This window comes from Coregonus lavaretus, assembly GCF_964263955.1.
Source record: "Coregonus lavaretus genome assembly, chromosome: 29".
Lineage (NCBI taxonomy): Eukaryota > Metazoa > Chordata > Actinopteri > Salmoniformes > Salmonidae > Coregonus > Coregonus lavaretus.
In genome coordinates, this window is record NC_140016.1 from 35,923,325 (window position 1) to 35,944,043 (window position 20,719).

A 20,719-nucleotide genomic window follows, 5' to 3' on the forward strand; every position below is an offset into this window, starting at 1 on the left:
CTCAGAGAGACGCACTGTCATGGCACTCAGTGCGGCCCAGCACAAGTGGTGCCTCATTGCAGCCTGTGTTATTAGCCCCTCGGCGAGACGAAGTAACGTGAGTTGCAAGGGCGGGCGGCTCTAGAGAGACAGCGAGGGGCCCCCACTTGACGGGAGGCGTTTGTTGTAAAAACGATACAGGAGATACTGAAACACAAGCGACCGACTGTGAGTGCAGCTCGGTGCTGTAATGGTGGCCATGGGTGAGTTAATGGAGAGTAGGGCCAATGAGCTCAGGAAAGAGAATGTGAGGGCTGTTGTGGTGATGGCCTGATGGAATACTGTAGTGCCTGTGGACCGCTCTCCTCCCCCCTCCCAGGCCCATTCAGAACACTACGGAGTGGCCTACTCCAGCCCTACTATACCTAATTCACATCAGATCCTAACATTGTGGATCTGCTCTGCAAACAATAGTGTACAGTATCATGTGTATGCTTATAACAGAAGTCATATACGAAGTGAGCCATTGTCCAGCTGCCCCCGCAAATGTGCATTGGATGTTGTGCTAAAGGAGATTTGGACATAACAAGGCTTTTAGGCTGAGTTTGACTAAACAGATAATAATTAGGCAGAAGATCAGAATTGGGCTGCCTCTCAAAATGCAGCCTTAGATGTAGACATTATGATTAATCCCTGAATTAATGGACACATAATGTTATTGAAGTAAAATACCATTAGCATACCATATGGACCAATGCCATTTGTGTTTTAATCACTTGCATATTTAACTTACACTGGTTGACTCTTCTTTATTTTCTTACCTTTATTTAACTAGGCAAGTCAGTTAAGAACAAATTCTTATTTACAATGACAGCCTACACCGGCCAAACCCGGACGACGCTGGGCCAATTGTGCGCCGCCCTATGGGACTCCCAATCACGGCCGGTTGTGACACAGCCTGGAATCGAACCAGGGGGTCTGTAGTGACGCCTCAAGCACTAAGATGGGAGATACCAAGATGGCGTAGTAGTGCAGTCGTGTATTGTGTTGTGTCCTCATGTAAATAGCCAGTTTTTTAGTTTTTTGTCTTTTATTCGTATATATTTCTCTATCTCACTTTCCATCATTTAACTAAATATACACTGCTCAAAAAAATAAAGGGAACACTTAAACAACACAATGTAACTCCAAGTCAAATCAAACTGTCCACTTAGGAAGCAACACTGATTGACAATAAATGTAACATTCTGTTGTGCAAATGGAATAGACAACAGGTGGAAATTATAGGCAATTAGCAAGACACCCCCAATAAAGGACTGGTTTTGCAGGTGGTGACCACAGACCACTTCTCAGTTCCTATGCTTCCTGGCTGATGTTTTGGTCACTTTTGAATGCTGGCGGTGCTTTCATTCTAGTGGTAGCATGAGACGGAGTCTACAACCCACACAAGTGGCTCAGGTAGTGCAGCTCATCCAGGATGGCACATCAATGTGAGCTGTGGCAAGAAGGTTTGCTGTGTCTGTCAGCGTATTGTCCAGAGCATGGAGGCGCTACTAGGAGACAGGCCAGTACATCAGGAGACGTGGAGGAGGCCATAGGAGGGCAACAACCCAGCAGCAGGACTGCTACCTCCGCCTTTGTGCAAGGAGGAGCAGGAGGAGCACTGCCAGAGCCCTGCAAAATGACCTCCAGCAGGCCACAAATGTGCATGTGTCTGCTCAAACGGTCAGAAACAGACTCCATGAGGGTGGTATGAGGGCCCGACGTCCACAGGTGGGGGTTGTGCTTACAGCTCCCCGCACCAAGCCAGTCCGGCCCGTTCCTGCTCCCCGCACCAAGCCGGTGGTGCGCGTCGCTAGTCCGGCACGGCCCGTTCCTGCTCCCCGCACCAAGCCAGTGGTGCGCGTCGTCAGCCCGGTCCGACCCGTTCCTGCTCCCCGCACCAAGTCACTGGTGCGCGTCGCCAGCCCGGTCCGGCCCGTTCCTGCTCCCCGCACCAAGCTAGTGGTGCGCGTCGTCAGTCCGGCACGGTCAGCTACTCCACGCCTGTAGCCAGAGCAATCCGCTCCACTGGTGTTCAGTCCAGCTCCGGCCAGCGGGACCAGACCAGGGGCGCAACGGGGGGGTAGAGAAAGTGTGGTGGTCACGCCCGGAGCCGGATCCGCCCCTACCCTCTTGTGTTTGGTTGGCGCGGTCGCAGTCCGCACCTTTGGGGGGGGGGGGGTACTGTCACGCCTGGCTCTGGGGACTCTTAATTGTTGAGCCAGGGTGTGGATTTCCTATGTTTAGTTGTTCTATGTTTTCATTCTAGATCGTTTAGATCTATGTTGGCCAGGGTGGTTCCCAATCAGAGGCAGCTGTAGCTCGTTGTCTCTGATTGGGAACCATACTTAGGCAGCCTGTTTTCACTAGTCATTGTGGGATCTTGTTCCGTAAGGTTTGTTTGGGTGTTAACCTAGGACTTCACGTATCGTTTGGTTTGTTGTTTTGTTCGTGTGGTGTACTTCAATAAAAGATGTATGCATATCACGCTGCGCCTTGGTCCGCTTCATCTATCGACGATCGTGACACTCTGTGTTGTTTATCGCACTGCTTTGCTTTATCTTGGCCAGGTCGCAGTTGTAAATGAGATCTTGTTCTCAACTGGCCTACCTGGTTAAATAAAGGTTAAATAAAAAATAAAAATAAATAAAGAAGATGCAGTGCATTAGACCGCTGTGCCACTCGGGAGCCCTCTGACAGGAGACAATGTTAATTGGACACTCCTACTCTTTGGAAGCTAGAGGTTACTCATGCCATGTGACTTTATAGTGTGATGGCCCTTGCTGTGAATGCAGTTCACCTATGGATGAAGGATGAATGAGCTGCAACTGTGAACTCCTATATAGATAGCCTAGTGACCCCAACCATGAGAAGGGAATTAGAGTTGAGTTCAATGATGCACAGCGCCTTCGGGAAAGTATTCAGACCCCTTGACTTTTTCCACATTTTCTTAGGTTACAGCCTTATTCTAAAATTGATAAAATTGTTTCTTCCCTCATCAATCTACACACAATACACCCCCCCCCCCCCCCTTGCTTGACAAAGCAAAAATGATATTTTATAAATTGAAATATAACATTTACATAAGTAATCAGACCCTTTACTCAGTACATTGTTGAAGCACCTTTGGCAGCGATTACAGCCTTGAGTATTTTTGGATAGGACGCTACAAGCTTGGCACACCTGTACTTGGGGAGTTTCTCCCATTCTTCACTGCAGATCCTCTCAAGCTCTGTCAGGTTGGATGGGGAGCGTTGCTGCAGAGATATTCGATCAGGTTCAAGTTCTGGCTCTGGCTAGGCCACTCAAGGACGTTCAGAGACTTGTCCCGAAGCCCCTCCTACGTTGTCTTGACTGTGTGCTTAGGGTCGTTGTCCTGTTGGAAGGTGAACCTTCACCCCAGTCTGAGGTCCTGAGCACTCTGGAGCAGGTTTAATCAAGGATGTATCTGTATTGTTCATCTTTCCCTTGATCCTGACTAGTCTCCCAGTCCCTGCTGCTGAAAGACATCCCCACAGCACACCACCATGTTTCACCGTAGCGATGGTGCCAGGTTTCCTCCAGACGTCACATTTGGCATTCAAGCCAAAGAGTTTAATATTGGTTTCATCAGACCAGATAATCTTGTTTCTCATGGTCTGAGAGTCTTTAGGTGCCTTTTGGCAAACGCCAAGTGGGATGTCATGTGCCTTTTAATGAGGAGTGGCTTCCGTCTGGCCACTTTACCATAAAGGCCTGATTGGTGGAATGCTTCAGAGATGGTTGACCTTCTGGAAGGTTCTCCCATCTCCACACAGGAACTCTAGAGCTGTGTCAGAGTGACCATCAGGTTCTTGGTCACCTCCCTGACCAAGGCCCTTCTCCCCCGATTGCTCAGTTTGGACGGGTGGCCAGCTCTAGGAATTATCTTGGTGGTTCCAAACTTCTTCCATTTAAGAATGATGGAGGCCACTGTGTTCTTGGGGACCTTCAATGCTGCAGAATTGTTTTGGTACCCTTCCCAAGTATGTGCCATTGAGAGGTTTTGAAGCTACCGGTTGGCCATATTGGCACTCCCCAGTAGGAGCAGTGTCACACCCTGGCTCTGGGACTCATTATGTTGAGCCAGGGTGTGTTCATTCTATGTGTTCTGTTTCATTGTTGGGTGTTCTAGGTTGTCTGTTTCTATGTTTGCCTGTGTGACTCCCAATCAGAGGCAACGAGTGTCAGCTGTCGACTGGTTGTCTCTGATTGGGAGCCATATTTAACTGTCGGTGTTTCACTTTGTGTTTGTGGGTTTTTGTTCTGTGTTTGTCGGTCAGTGTCACCGTGGACTTCACGAGTCGTGTTTTGTTTTTGAATACTTTAACTAATTAAAGTCATGTTTGTTTCACACGCTGCGCCTTGGTCTACTCACTCCTACGACGAGCGTGACAGAAAAACCCACCATACAACGACCAAGCAGCGTGTCCAGGAACACACGCAGGAGGTGACTCTGGTGGATGTCCTCCTCGGTTGGGGGCAGATTACCGAGGAGGAGGCCGTCCGGTACCGGAGGGCTATGAAGGGGGAGACCCAGGCAGGAGAGGAGCAGCGGCGTCAGCAGTGCCATCGTCGGATGGACGAGAGGCACCCCCAATAATTTTTTAGGGGGGGGCACACGGCATGGGCGACTGGGCAGCAGGAGGCTGCCACAGGGCGAAATAGGAGAAGAGGAGAGAAGGCCACCGGGTTTTGGGGGCCAGAAGGCAGGTTGGCGGAGCCTGGATGGAGAGCAGAGCCAACTCCCCGTACTCAGGCATGGCAGCATGAGACTGGGCAGGTTCCGCGGTATGCGGAGCTGCGCACTGTGCCACGAGTGGTCCGGCATAGTCCGGTACGTCCTGTGCGAGCACCCCGCACGTGTTGTGCGAAGGTGGGCATGCAGCCAGGACGGAGTGTGCCGGCTCAGCGCTCGGGGCCTCCAGTGCCTCTCCTCGGTCCCGGATATCCTGCGCCAGTATCACGTGCTGTTATGCCAGTACGGGTACACAGCCCTGTACGTCCTGTGCTGATGCCTCACACAGAGTGTGTGAAGGTAGGCATTCAGCCAGGACGGGTTGTGGCAGCTCTTCACTCCAGGTCTCCTATCCGTCTCCATAGCCCAGTCCGGCCTGTCCCTGCTCCACGCACCAAGCCTACGGTGTGCGTCGCCAGCCCTGCCCGGCCTGTTCCTGCTCCACGCACCAAACCTACGGTGTGCGTCGCCAGCCCTGCCCGGCCTGTCCCTGCTCCACGCACCAAGCCTACGGTGTGCGTCGACAGCCCTGCCCGGCCTGTTCCTGCTCCACGCACCAAGCCTACGGTGTGCGTCGCCAGCCCTGTCCGGCCTGTCTCTGCTCCACGCACCAAGCCTACGGTGTGCGTCGACAGCCCTGCCCGGCCTGTTCCTGCTCCACGCACCAAGCCTACGGTGTGCGTCGCCAGCCCTGTCCGGCCTGTTCCTGCCACTCGCACCAAACCTACGGTGCGCGTCGCCAGCCCGGCCCGGCCTGTTCCTGCCACTCGCACCAAGCCAGGGGTGCGAGTCGCCAGCCTGGTCCAGCCTGTTCCTGCCACTCGCACCAAGCCAGGGGTGCGAGTCGTCAGCCTGGTCCAGAACGTTCCTGCTACTCGCACCAAGCCAGGGGTGCGAGTCGTCAGCCTGGTCCAGCCCGTTCCTGCTACTCGCACCAAGCCAGGGGAGCGAGTCGTCAGTCCGGCACAACCCATGCCTGAGTCATCGGTGCCAATTCAGGTACCGCTCAACTGCTCCACTAAGGAGCTGAAGCCTACCGCTCCTGCTACGTCCAGTCCAGCTCCAGCCAGCGGGGCCAGACCGGACCAGGGGCGCTATGGGGGGTTTGTTGGAGGGTGGTGGGCAAGGCCGGAGCCGGAGCCGCCGCCGAGGAGGAATGCCCACCCAGCCCTCCCCTGTTTTTGGCTCGTATTTAGGCGCGGTCGCAGTCCGCGCCTTTAGGGGGGGGTACTGTCACACCCTGGCTCTGGGACTCATTATGTTGAGCCAGGGTGTGTTCATTCTATGTGTTCTGTTTCATTGTTGGGTGTTCTAGGTTGTCTGTTTCTATGTTTGCCTGTGTGACTCCCAATCAGAGGCAACGAGTGTCAGCTGTCGACTGGTTGTCTCTGATTGGGAGCCATATTTAACTGTCGGTGTTTCACTTTGTGTTTGTGGGTTTTTGTTCCGTGTTTGTCGGTCAGTGTCACCGTGGACTTCACGAGTCGTGTTTTGTTTTTGAATACTTTAACTAATTAAAGTCATGTTTGTTTCACACGCTGCGCCTTGGTCTACTCACTCCTACGACGAGCGTGACAAGCAGTCCTCCATAGGAATGAATGGAATTCTACAGTATTTCAATTAAATGTTTCTGTGACAAAATTAAATGTATTTAAGTATTTGTTTGTTGTAGTGGGGACAGCAACATTAGTATTTCCTTCTTTTTTTTAAATACTTTAAGGAAAATGTTTTAATATATTATTTCATTTTTTATTTGTATGTTTAGCTCGCATAATATAATTTAAAAGTATGCATTAAGGTATATGTAACAGAATAAATGTGTCAAAAACAAATGTACACATTTTAAAAAGTTGTCCTATTTTGTTGCCTTAACACCTGGAATTAAAATGGATTTTTTGGGGGGGTTTGTATCATTTGATTTACACAACATGCCTACCACTTTGAAGATGCAAAATATATTTTACTGTGAAATAAGGTGGCTATACAATAGTTTGTATAGCCACCTTTTGAAGCAATTACAGTTGCAAGTCTCTTGGGGTATGTCTCTATAAGCTTGGCACATCTAGCCACTGGGATCTTTGCCCATTCTTCAAGGCAAAACTGCTCCAGCTCCTTCAAGTTGGATGGATTCCGTGTACAGCAATCTTTAAGTCATACCACAGATTCTCAATTGGATTGAGGTCTGGGCTTTGACTAGGCCATTCAAAGACATTTAAATGTTTCCCCTTAAACCACTCAAGTGTTGCTTTAGCAGTATGCTTAGGGTCATTGTCCTGCTGGAAGGTGAACCTCCGTCCCAGTCTCAAATCTCTGGAGGACTGAAACAGGTTTCCCTCAATAATTTCCCTGTATCATTCCTTCAATTCTGACCAGTTTCCCAGTCCCTGCCGGTGAAAAACATCCCCACAGCATGATGCTGCCACCACCATGCTTCACAGTGGGGATGGTGTTCTCGGGGTGATGAGAGGTGTTGGGTTTGCGCCAGACATAGTGTTTTCCTTGATGGCCAAAAAGCTCAATTTGAGTCTCATCTGACCAGTGTACCTTCTTCCATATGTTTGGGGAGTCTCCCACATGCCTTTTGGCGAACACCAAATGTGTTTGATAATTTGTTTCTTTAAACAATGGCACTCTTCCGTAAAGCCCAGCTCTGTGGAGTGTACGGCTTAAAGTGGTCCTATGGACAGATACTCCAATCTCCGCTGTGGAGCTTTGTAGCTCATTCAGGGTTATCTTTGGTCTCTTTGTTGCCTCTCTGATTAATGCCCTACTTGCCTGGTCCGTGAGTTTTGGTGGGTGGCCCTCTCTTGGCAGATTTATTGTGGTGCCATATTCTTTCCATGTATTAATAATGGATTTAATGGTGCCTGTGGGATGTTCAAAGTTTCTGATATTTTTTTATAACCCAACCCTGATCTGTACTTCTCCACAACTTTGCCCCTGATCTGTTTGGAGAGGTCCTTGGTCTTCATGGTGCCACTTGCTTAGTGGTGCCCCTTGCTTAGTGGTGTTGCAGACTCTGGGGCCTTTCAGAACAGGTGTATATATACACTGACATCATGTGACAGATCATGTGACACTTAGATTGCACACAGGTGGACTTTATTTAACTAATTATGTGACTTCTGAAGATAATTGGTTGCACCATATCTTATTTAGGGGCTTCATAGCAAAGGGTGTGAATATATATATGCATGCACCACCTTCCCGTTATTTTTTCATTTCACTTCACCAATTTGGACTATTTTGTGTATGTCCATTACATTAAATCCAAATAAAAATTAATTTAAATTACAGGTTGTAATGCAACAAAATAGGAAAAATGCCAAGGGGGATGAATACTTTTGCAAGGCACTGTAGGAGTTCATGAAAAGATTGGTACTGAATTTCATTGATTATTATATACTTATATACATACAGTACCAGTCAAAAGTTTGGACACACCTACTCATTCAAGGGTTTTTCTTTATTTGTACTATTGTATACATTGTAGAATAATAGTGAAGACATCAAAATTATGAAATAACACATATGGAATCATGTAGTAACCAAACAAGTGTAAAACAAATCAAAATATATTTTATTTTTGAGATTCTTCAAAGTAACCACCCTTTGCCTTGATGACAGCTTTGCACACTCTTGGTATTCTCTCAACCAGCTTCATGAGGTAGTCACCTGGAATGCATTTCAATTAACAGGTATGCCTTGTTAAAAGTTAATTTGTGGAATTTATTTACTTCTTTATGTGTTTGAGCCAATCAATTGTGTTGTGACAAGGTAGGGGGGTATACAGAAGATAACCCTATTTGGTAAAATACCAAATCCATATTATGGCAAGAACAGCTCAAATAAGCAAAGATAAACAACAGTTCATCATTACTTTAAGACATGAAGGTCAGTCAGTATAGAACATTTCAAGAACTTTGAAAGTTTCTTCAAGTGCAGTCGCAGAAACCATCAAGTGCTATGATGAAACTGGCTCTCATGAAGACCGCCACAGGAAAGGAAGACCAATAGTTACCTCTGCTGCACAGGATAAGTTCATTAGAGTTAACTTTACCTCAGATTGCAGCCCAAATAAATGTTTCACAGAGTTCAAGTAACAGACACATCTCAACATCAACTGTTCAGATGGGACTGTGTGAATCAGGCCTTCATGGTCGAATTGCTGCAAAGAAACCACTACTAAAGGACAACAATAAGAAGAAGAGACCTGCTTGGGCAAAGAAACACGAGTAATGGACATTAGACCGGTGGAAATGTGTCCTTTGGTCTGATGAGTCCAAATTTGATGGTTCCAACCGCTGTGTCTCTGTGAGACGCTGAGTAGGTGAATGGATGATCTCCGCATGTGTGGTTCCCACCGTGAATCATGGAGGAGGAGGTGTGATGGTGTGGGGGTGCTTTGCTGGTGACACTGTGTGTGATTTATTTAGAATTCAAAGCACTCTTAACCAGCATGGCTACCACAGCATTCTGCAGTGATACGCCATCCCATCTGGTTTGTGTTTAGTGGGAGTATAATTTGTTTTTCAACAGGACAATGACCCAACACACCTCCAGGCTGTGTAAGGGCTATTTGACCAAGAAGGAGAGTGATGGAGTGCTGCATCAGATGACCTGGCCTCTACAATCACCCGACCTCAATCCAATTGAGATGATTTGGGATGAGTTGGACCGCAGAGTGAAGGAAAAGCAGCCAACAAGTGCTCAGCATATGTGGGAACTCCTTCAAGACTGTTGGAAAAGGATTCCATGTGAAGCCAGTTGAGAGAATGCAAAGAGTGTGCAAAGCTGTCATCAAGTTAAAGGGTGGCTACTTTGAAGAATCTCAAATATAAAATATATTTTGATTTGTTTAACACTTTTTGGTTACTACAGGATCCCATATGTGCTATTTCTTAGTTTTGATGTCTTCACTGTTATTCTACACTGACCAACCATGATATCAAAAGTATAGTTTTAACCATGCTTTGAGGCTATACGGTGTTTGTTGACATTTACTTTCTTTAGAGACAGTAGAGTAAAACAAGCTTATATTTTAGGTACTGGTTGAACTAAGCTCATGAGGCATTTATAAGTAATATACATATCATTGATTTATAAGTAAAACTATTCTAATGGAAAACACTTCCAAATTATGGGGAGCACGTCAAACACAGGGGGATGAGCCAAATCTAGAGGTCCCCTCTGCTTAACCGTGTCTTACAGTAGATGACAAAATATTGACCCTAACCCACAGCTTCTGGCACTCCTCTCTCCGCTCTATGTGGAGTATTTGATACAGCTGCATGTCCCAAATCCCTGCTTTGCCCCATGCCAGCTGCCCACCCACCCTCCATACCAGCAGTCAACCCTCCATACCTCCTCCCCACCAGTCTCCTCCAAACTAATTGTAGCTTCAGCATCAACGGATCCCCTAACACTACCTGAGTATGTGAGGTAGTTCGCTATGGTTCGCTAGTTCATGCCTGCCCGCAGGTTGTTGGTAAATAACTTTGAGGATTTGATGGGAGGCACAGTCGTGTTGGCTGTGGGGCATGTGGGGGTTGGGGACTTCTCCACAGCATCCACACTGCTGCTGCAAACCGCCTTAGACACAGCCTGAGCAATTATTTGCTATACCGTAAACGTGTTGCTGTTCCCCAGTGGTAAGGTGTTCTAACCATAGGAGATATAACATTATGGCACCTTCAGGCAACCATCTCCAGTGACGCTGCTTGAAAATGCTTAAAATCCTCACTGTATTGCTGCTGGCTGATTTTACTATCCGGCGCTAGTGTTTTTTTCCCCTGCTGTTTTTTAAGAGACGGAGAGGTACCCTGTGGGTGAATTTAAAAAGCAAGAGGCGGACACAAACACTCACTCTCCATCCTAAGCTCTCGGTTTCATTCTCCCTCTCTCTCCACTCTCTACCATCTCTACACAGTCTCCTTCAGTGAAGGTCATTCTCTTTCTCCAACATTTCATTACAGTGAGGTTGTACATGCCTGCTATTCAACCAGTTGAAAGATAAGGCCTGTATTCATATGTTGCTACAGCAAACTTGTTGTTATGGGGCTTAAAAATAGAATATGTAGCTGTGAAAATGCAACGTCCGTTTGAAATATTACTACAACAAAGATGTTACTTCAAACAACGAACACCATTTCTTCCCCTTGGACATCACTGTGCATGTGATAAAACAGCAGAGCATGTACTTTGATTTGCCACGATGCAGGATCCTCCTCTGCCCCATTTCAAAAACAAAACAAAAAACAATAACAAACGCACCTGGGGCGACTAGTGGCACTGTTTGAATGATGACAAACTTTTCGGTCTTTCCCTTTCTCCAATTTATTTTGAAAGCCTGTAAATGTGTGTATTCATATAGCTGCAGTACACTAGTGGCTATTGGGTGGTTATAGGAAAGGGGGGCATGACGACAATCTTCTAGGTCCCTCCTTCTGCTGTCTCTTTTGAAAGCTCAGGCCACAGTAGTGCTTGGCACCTCCATGGCTCCATCTGCTCCGAACAGAGAAGACAGATGACTCTGGTCCCACTTAATCGACACAAGAGACACAGATTGCTTTTCCTCAGGTGGCTCTGAATGCCTTTGAGTGCTATCTAGCCATTTCATTTGCATCTCCCAACCCTAGCGCCTGCGGAGGCAAGGTTAATGCAGACGCCCATTCAGTCGTTGCCGTGCCGGGACAGAGACGGATGTGCCAAAGTGGTGCACTCATGAATGCAAAAACACACACACACACGCAATAATGTACACACACACACACACACACACACACACACACACACACACACACACACACACACACACACACACACACACACAGGAATACACAAATAAAGACGCATACACAGACAATGACACACACACACACACACACACACACACACACACAGTGGTGATAATGAGATGCAAGTGGCTAACTTGTTTTCTCTCTAACTGTATCCACAAAGGAGTTCCCATCACGGGCAGCTGTATAATGTTATAAATAATATTACCCATCACCAGGCCTGCATGGGTCTAGGCACAGCTGTGGAATTTGCATTTAAGGTGTAGTAGTGGTGGCATAAACCTGCGTCTTCAACACATTTTGGATGCTGCTGTAATCAACCTTTACCAATTCCATTGCATGGTTTCCTGTCCCATTGCACATCTTGAAAAACAGTTGCAAAAACTGGTTGATGATGTTGCTGGAATATTTACATACAGTACCAGTTAAAAGTTTGGACACCTACTCATTCAAGGTTTTTTCTTAATTTTTACTAATTTCTACATTGTAGAATAATAGTGAAGACATCAACACTATGAAATAACACATATGGAATCATGTAGTAACCAAAAAAGTGTTAAACAAATCAAAATATATTTTATATTTCAGATGATTTAAATAGCCACCCTTTGCCATTATGACAGTTTTGCACAATTGGCATTCTCTCAACCAACTTCACCTGGAATGCTTTTCCAATAGTATTGAAGGAGTTCCCACATATGCTGAGCACTTGTTGGTTGCTTTTCCTACACACTTCCGTCCGACTCATCCCAAACCATCTCAATTGGGTTGAGGTCGGGGGATTGTGGAGGCCAGGTCATCTGATGCAGCACGCCATCACTCTCCTTCTTGGTAAAATAGCCCTAACACAGCCTGGAGGTGTGTTGGGTCATTGTCCTGTTGAAAAACAAATGATAGTCCCACTAAGCCCAAACCAGATGGGATGGCGCATCGCTGCAGAATGCTGTGGTAGCCATGCTGGTTAAGTGTGCCTTGAATTCTAAATAAATCATAGACAGTGTCACCAGAAATGCATCCCCACACCATAACACCTCCTCCTCCACGCATTACGGTGGGAAATACACATGCGGAAATATTCAACCAAAAATCTCAAATTTGGACTTATCAGACCAAAGCACAAATTTCCACCGGTCTAATGTCCATTGCTCCTGTTTCTTGGCCCAAGCAGGTCTCTTCTTCGTATTGGAGTCCTTTAGTAGATGAGATGTGTCTGTGACTTGAACTCTGTGAAGCATTTATTTTGGCTGGTAATTCTAAAGAATGTATCCTCTGTAGCATAGGTAACTCTGGGTCTTCCATTCCTGTGGCAGTCCTCATGAGAGCCAGTTTCATCACAGCGCTTGATGGTTTGTGTGACTGCACTTGAAGAAACGTTCAAAGTTCTTGAAATGTTCCCTATTGACTGACCTTCATGTCTTAAAGTAATGATACCCTGTCATTTCTCTTTGCATATTTGAGCTGTTCTTGCCATCATATGGACTTGGTATTTTACCAAATAGGGCTATCTTCGGTATACCCCCCCCCCCCACACACACACACCCTTGTCACAACACAACTGATTGGCTCAAACACATTAAGTAAATACATTCCACAAACACTATTTTGGTTACTACATGCTTCCATATGTGTTATTTCATAGTTTTGATGTCTTCACTATTATTCTACAATGTAAAAAATAGTAAAAATCAAGAAAAAACCTATGATTAGGTGTGTCCAAACTTTTGACTGGTAGTGTATATAGGTTTTCTAACAGTGAAATGACAATAAAACTAGAAAAATGTAATGTCTCTTATAAGATGTGCAAACTTGCTATACAATTTCACCGATAATGCAATTCAGCATGATTTCAACAGCATTCTGCAGTCCAGGGGAGAACAAATGATTACCTTTTGGCTGTTGTCAATAATTGACGATTAAAAAGCATGGTCACACATAAGCATATACAAAACACCACTAAATTAATGCTGGTTGCAACTCCGAGATTCCCTAGGGCGATGGATAAATTAACTCACTGTAGGATAAAGCCAACATGGAGAGAACAGTCCCCGTTGAAATTGTATTCAAATTTGTCGGAATGTTACACAACACATTGTCTTTATTCAATGCTAAAAGTGTATGTGAATGCAAGGGAACTCAAGCGGCGGAAATTGTTTATGTGAGGATCTCTTTGAATGGGTGCCGAGGGCAGAGCAGCGTGCCCTGTGGCTGAACATTTGCCTGAATAGACAGAGGGTAGTGTTGACTAGAGTGCACTCTCTTGATTTGTACCTACAGTTCCATTTGAAAGGCCTGTTTTCTGTGCACGATGCTTATATTCAGAACTGTACGCAGTGATTTAGCAAACACAAATCCAACAAGTTCATGTTTTACACATCATAACACAGGGCTCGATGTCTCTGTGCAAAATCGGTACATGAATATTATGGTAGAATTCTAAAGAGTGGAGTCATTCCGGTCTCAATGTCCACATAATGGAAGAGAGTAGATGATAATAGTCAGGATCTAGTGGACAGAGCTCATACTGTGTGTGTGTGTGTGTGTGTGTGTGTGTGTGTGTGTGTGCATGTACAAGCGTGTGTGTGTTGGGGAGGCGTTACTCTACCTTGGACCAGTTGATCCTCTTCATGGCGGCCTCAGGCTTGTATGTCTTCTTGGCCTCCAGTCCATAAGGCAGCTTGATGACAGGCATGGCCATCATAGGAGGCGGAGGAATGCCCGGCGCCCCGGGGAAGGGTGGGGGAGGTGGTGGTCCACAGCCGGGGGGAGGGGGTGGCCCTCCTCCTGGAGGTGGCGGGGGTGGTGGTGGAGGGGGCATGCCGGCCATGCCAGGAGGAGGCGGAGGTGGGGGAGGAGGGGGAGGGCAGCCGCCTGGTGGGGGCGGAGGTGGGGGAGGGGGTGGGGGTGCCAACCCCGCCTGCAGATGTGAAGGTGGGACTCCTGTCCCAGCCGCCGCTGGTCCGGCCGTGATCTGCAAAGACGGGAAAGCAGTATTAGAGAAGGGACACAACATTCCTGTCATCCCTGCACTCTGGAGGCCAGAGCTTTTACCACCATTACATGCATTACACTAGTCCGGCTAATGCACCTGGGTGATGGGTGAGGATGGTGGTAGGAGTATTTAGGGGGAAAAGGGATGAGCATTATCGTACTCACTTCAATGACATATGATTGCCTTGACCCTGTGTGCGTGCACTTCTATGCCCTTGCGCACATGCGTGCGTGCACGAGTGTGTGTATATTTGTACGTGTGAAGAGAGTTGATAAAAGCATGTCTGGGGACTATCATCCTAGTGCTATCGTCCCTTGGGCTTGAGCCTCATTGCAATGGTAGCAGTCATTTTCTGGTAAGCACATAGGGTACTGATGGAAAGAGCGCTATCAGCCAGTCAGAGGCCAGCACTCAGAGGAGTCCTACCCAGCTCCGCTCCACCTCACACTTGGGAAAGTGGGTCGCTCAGCTCCCTGAGACTACCAGACACATTAAATATGTAGATACACAAACAAGAACCTAATAGGCAGTGGGTAAATATTGCAGGGAGGTATGTCACCTTCACCATTAGAAGAAGTCTGGAGAGCTCTCCTACATGTTGAGTATGCCGCTGGCGACATGTGTCTGGATGGAGCACAGTGAGTGCGCAATACCTGTTCAGTACAGAGTGTGAGAGAGTTTCAGTATGTGTGAGTGTGTGTGTGTGTGTGAGTGTGTGTGTGTGTGTGTGTGTGTGTGTGTGTGTGTGTGTGTGTGTGTGTGTGTGTGTGTGTGTGTGTGTGTGTGTGTGTGTGTGCTGTGTGTGTTTTAAGCACCCCGTAGCCCACAGAGGATGTCCTTACATGGGCAGGATACAGACAGTAAAGGGCAGATGTGTGAAAAGGATGAACTTTGGGCGACACATTTGCTTCAAGGGATACTGCATGTAATCAGCAGAGGGCCTCTAAAAGCCATTATAAACTGGGTGGTTTGAACACTGAATGTTGATTGGCTGAAAGCAATGGTATACGGTCTGACAAAACATTTATCATCAATATACACATAATACCCATAATGACAAAGCAAAAACAGCTTAAAAAATAAAGACAAAAAGACAAAAAGACAAATGTTTATATCACATTTACATAAGTATTCAGACCCTTTACTCAGTACTTTGTTGAAACACCTTTGGAAGTGATTACAGCCTCGAGTCTTCTTGGCACACCTGTATTTGGGGAGTTTCTCCCATTCTTCTCTGCAGATCCTCTCAAGCTCTGGCAGGTTGGATGGGGAGTGTCGCTGCACAGTTATTTTCAGGTCTCTATAGAGATGTTCGATCAGGTTCAAGTCCAGGCTCTGGCTGGGCCACTCAAGGACATTCAGACACTTGTCCCGAAGCCACTCCTGCTTGTCTTGGCTGGCTGTGTGCTAAGGGTCGTCGTCCTGTTGGAAGGTGAACCTTCGCCCCAGTCTGAGGTCCTGAGCACTCTGGAGCAGGTTTACATCAAGGATCTCTTTGTACTTTGCTCCGTTCATCTTTCCCTCGACCCTGACTAGTCTCCCAGTCCCTGACACTGAAAAAACATCCCCAAGGCATGCTGCCACCACCACGCTTCACAGTAGGGATGGTGCCAGGTTTCCTCCACACGTGACGCTTGGCATTCAGGCCAAAGAGTTCAATCTTAGTTTCATCAGACCTGAGAATCTTGTTTCTCATGGTCCGAGAGTCCTGTAGGTGCCTTTTGGCAAACTCCAAGTGGGCTGTCATGTGCCTTTTACTGAGGAGAGACTTCCGTCTGGCCACTCTCCCATAAAGGCCTGATTGGTGGAGTGCTGCAGAGATGGTTGTCCTTCTGGAAGGTTATCCCATCTCCACAGATGAACTCTGGAGCTCTGTCAGAGTGACCATCGGGTTCTTGGTCACCTCCCTGACCAATGCCCTTCTCCCCCGATTGCTCAGTTTGGACGGGCGGCCAGCTCTAGGAAGAGTCTTGGTGGTTCCAAACTTCTTCCATTTGAGAATGATGGAGGCCACTGTGTTCTTGGGGACCTTCAATGCTGCAGAAATGTTTTGGTACCCTTCCCCAGATCTGTGCCTTGACACAATCCTGTCTCGGAGCTCTACGGACAATTCCTTCGACCTTGGTTTTTGCCCTGACATGCACTGTCAACTGTGGGACCTAATATAGACAGGTGAGTGCCTTTCCAAATCCTGTCCAATCAATTGAATTTACCACAGGTGGACTCCAATCAAGTTGTAGACACATCTCAAAGATGATCAATGGAAACAGGACGCACCTGAGCTCAATTTCGAGTCTCATAGCAAAGGGTCTGAATACTTACGTAAATAAGGTATTCATTTTTATTTTATTTTTGTAATACATTAGCAAAAATGTCAAAAAAACAGTTTTCGCTTCTTCATTATGGGGTATTGTGTGTAGATTGATGAGGATTTTTTATTTATTTAATCCATTTTTGAATAAGGCTGTAACGTAACAAAATGTGAAAAAAAGGGAAGGGGTCTGAATACTTTCTGAATGCACTGTAAACATGACTCTTTAGGGCATTATGACTCTTTATGTCGTTAAGGCATTATGAATGATTAATGAATGCTACATCTCACCACTCAATAAGTGAAGTGTTACACACAGCAGAAAAGGAAAAATGAAAGCCCATATGTATGGTGACTTCAGTGATTCTGAAGTCATTCTGGTTATTCATTAAAGTAGAGAAAATGTAATTGTGTATTTATGAAAAATGATCAACCCTATTCTCAGTAATTTCTTCAAATGAGAGGAGTGTCGTGTCTGGGTTCATGATGTGTTTCACTTAATAAGACACCGATATATTTGCATTTTGCTAATAGATTAAGTGTATGAGAGAAACAAAGCCACCTGAATCTGAGTTGATGAAGAAACTAATGGAATGCTAATATTCTGCTAACGCCATCTACTGCAGTAGGGTTCTGCGGGTAGATAATGTATTGTATCAAATCCTCACAGACGTGTACACTCGTTCCCTATTTACGTGTGTGTGCACAGTGCATGGGCAACCGACACCTAACAATTGGGGAGAACCCAGGGGATTGTCTGGCCACGGTTGAACTCCTAGATAAGAAATGTTGCCTCTGCCATCTTGAAGTCGACAAGATGGGTCTCACAAAGGAAGGCTATTAGGCGGTAGACAGGGGCGAAATTAAACCCATTACTGATAAGATAGAGACCAGCCAGTGCCTTGACAAGTCTGCCCTATCATACAGCTCTACAGCATAAACAGGTATTTATAATAATTGATAAAAGTGGGACGGACGGACGACTGTTCATAGAGACAAAATGTATACTAATGGAACAATTAGACAGCCCCATGGCATTGATAGGATTTTACCTTTGGAATTGATTAGAAGACGACAACAGTCTTTCTTTCCTAAAGTTTGGCCCACAGTGTTTCCACAACATTGACCGAACGCAAGTTACTCATTTCCAAAAACCACTTTTGCTACCCCCCACTCGGTCGATTATGTGGGTTATGTGGGTGATGTGGGACGGGTCTCATTTTTAAAAGCATTACAATTACAGAGTTTTTGATTACACAATGCCAGCAGTGGATAGTTTATTAGGTAGGAAATGCAAAAGGTGTAGAGTGGTGAGGAGCATTTGAAGCAGGCTGCCCCAACACCCATCGACACCCACATATATGTCTGTCAATCTCCGAGCCCGTCGTGGCCCATTTTCTCTTTTAAGATTAATACGAGAGAATGGAAGCAAATTAGCTGCAAAATTAGAGCGCCGTCTTTTCTGCATTCAGGGGCCCTCTGAGCCTCCTATCTTTGGCTCCTCCCGCTCTCTTGTTTTCCCTCTCTCGCTCTCTTCTCTCTCGTCCCGCCGCGCCCTGGCCCTCCAGCCTCATCTACGGAATGCTAATCAACTCAGCGTTCGACAGCGCCCTCGAGGGATCCGGCGCCATCATCTCTCCGCTCTCCTCCGCCTTCTCCCACAGGTAAATCACTGGCGTACCATTCCTTTCCTACACCCTACAATCATAGCATCAAGCATCTTCCAGCACCTTATACCTAGCAACATAGCTTTGTTTGGTTTTATTGGTTTCTCTGGTTCAAAACAACCACACTGAACAAAAATAGCAATGCAACATGCAACAATTTCAAAGATTTGACTGAGTTACAGTTCATATAAGGAAATCAGTCAATTGAAATAAATAAATTAAGCCCTAATCTATGGATTTCACATGACTGGGAATACAGATATGCATCTGTTGGTCACATATACTTTTTAAAAAACAGTAGGGTGTAGATCAGAAAACCAGTTAGTATCTGGTGTGACCACCATTTGCCTCATGCAGCACGACACTTACTCAATGGGTGACATATCTGGTGAGTATGCAGGCCATGGAAGAACTGGGACATTTTCAGCTTCCAGGAATTGTGTACAGATCCTTGCTACATGGGGCCGAACATTATCATGCTAAAACAGGAGGTGATGGCAGCGAAAGAATGGCATGACGATGGCCCTCAGGATCTCATCACGGTATCTCTGTGCATTCAAATTGCCATCGATAAAATGTCCGTAGCTTATGGCTGCCCATACCATAACCCCACCACCACCATGGGGCACTCTGCTCACAACGTTGACTTCAGCAAACCGCTCGTCCACAAGACGCCATGCCATCTGCCCAGTACAGTTGAAACCAGGATTCATCCGTGAAGAGCACACTTCTCCAGCTTGCCAGTGGCCATCGAAGGTGAGCATTTGCCCACTGAAGTCGGTTACGACACCGAACTGCAGTCAGGTCAAGACAATGAGAACGCAGATAAGCTTCCCTGAGATGGTTTCTGACAGTTTGTGCCGAAATTATTCAGTTGTGCAAACCCACAGTTTTATCAGCTGTCCAGGTGGCTAGTCTCCGACGATCCCGCAGGTGAAGAAGCCGGATGTGGAGGTCCTGGGCTGGCGTGGTTACACGCAGCATGCCAATTGTGAGCTCCCTCAAAACATCTGTGGCATTGTTTTGTGACAAAATTGCATATTTTAGAGTTGCCTTTTATTGTCCCCAGCACAAGGTGCACTTGTGTAATGATCATGCTGTTTAATCAGCTTCTTGATACGCCACACTTGTCAGGTGGATGGATTATATTGGCAAAGGAGAAATGTTCACTAACAGGGACGTAAACAAATGCGTGCAAAAATAAACTTTTTGTGCATATGGAACATTTCTGGGATCTTTTATTTCAGCTCATGAAACATGGGACCAATACTTTACATGTTGCGTTTATATTTTTGTTCAGCATAAAAGGCTGTTTATAGAACAATGGTGCTGTTTTTTGGCTGGGTCTTGGCAGCTCCAGCCTGGTCCCTGATCATTGCTAGCTGGGAATCAGAGAGAGGTGACGCGGGGTGAGCAATGCCTCCTAATGGCTTCTTGGCGGCTATCCCTCTTGCTAGCCTCATCTGGAGCTCTGACTATTGTAGGAGAGTGGAGTGATACTAAATCTAATCCTTTCATTGAGGGATCCACAGCTCCTAGAACTCGTCGCGGGGGGAGGTCAGATGGGTGGGTAATTAATTTGGACTGTTATGCAATTAAACCTTCCCCCAATCTTGGCTCTAATGAGCAAAGCAGATATTCAATTATAAAGTGTTTACTGGGGAGAATTACATCACAACAGTCAAACGTCTGCATTTGATGATATTCTATGGAACACTTCAGTTGATAGGTTTCAAGTGCATCTACCATATTCATATAGTACTCATTTTTTGTTTAGTATGATGCAAGAAAATCAAACCTCATCGTAATCTACAAACTTCATTCTCCAATTACAGACCAAGAGTGTGGCCCTATTATCAGATTAAGAGTTTTCAAAGGAATATAATGTAGATCACTGCACAATTATCAAACATCAATCATATGCAAAGATCAGAGCAAACATAATACTTAGAGGGTGAGTTGATTGAGTTTGAGGGGTTCATGAGTTTCTGGTTCAAGATTAGGTTTCTCAATGTTCAGGCAATACTGGTCAACCATGTTAGCAGAAAGAAAAAAGGAGGTACCCGGATGCAAAGGGATCACCCACCTGCACCTTGCTCTCAGCTTCACTGATGAGTTTCTGAGCCTCTTTAAGCTTGTTTGTCTCGCTAGTTAACTGGACAGATGGCAAACACAGAC

The 20,719-nt window shown here is 46.3% G+C and overlaps 1 protein-coding gene across 1 annotated transcript in view; it reads right to left on the reverse strand.

The window, feature by feature from the left end:
- The window catches only part of diaph2 (diaphanous-related formin 2), a 643,868-nt gene that overhangs the window by 380,310 nt on the left and 242,839 nt on the right, over positions 1-20,719 (reverse strand). The window contains exon 18 of the mRNA XM_084147077.1: positions 14,177-14,542. Within this exon, the coding sequence (XP_084003203.1) occupies positions 14,177-14,542 (366 nt within the window). The remainder of the gene's footprint in view (positions 1-14,176; positions 14,543-20,719) is intronic.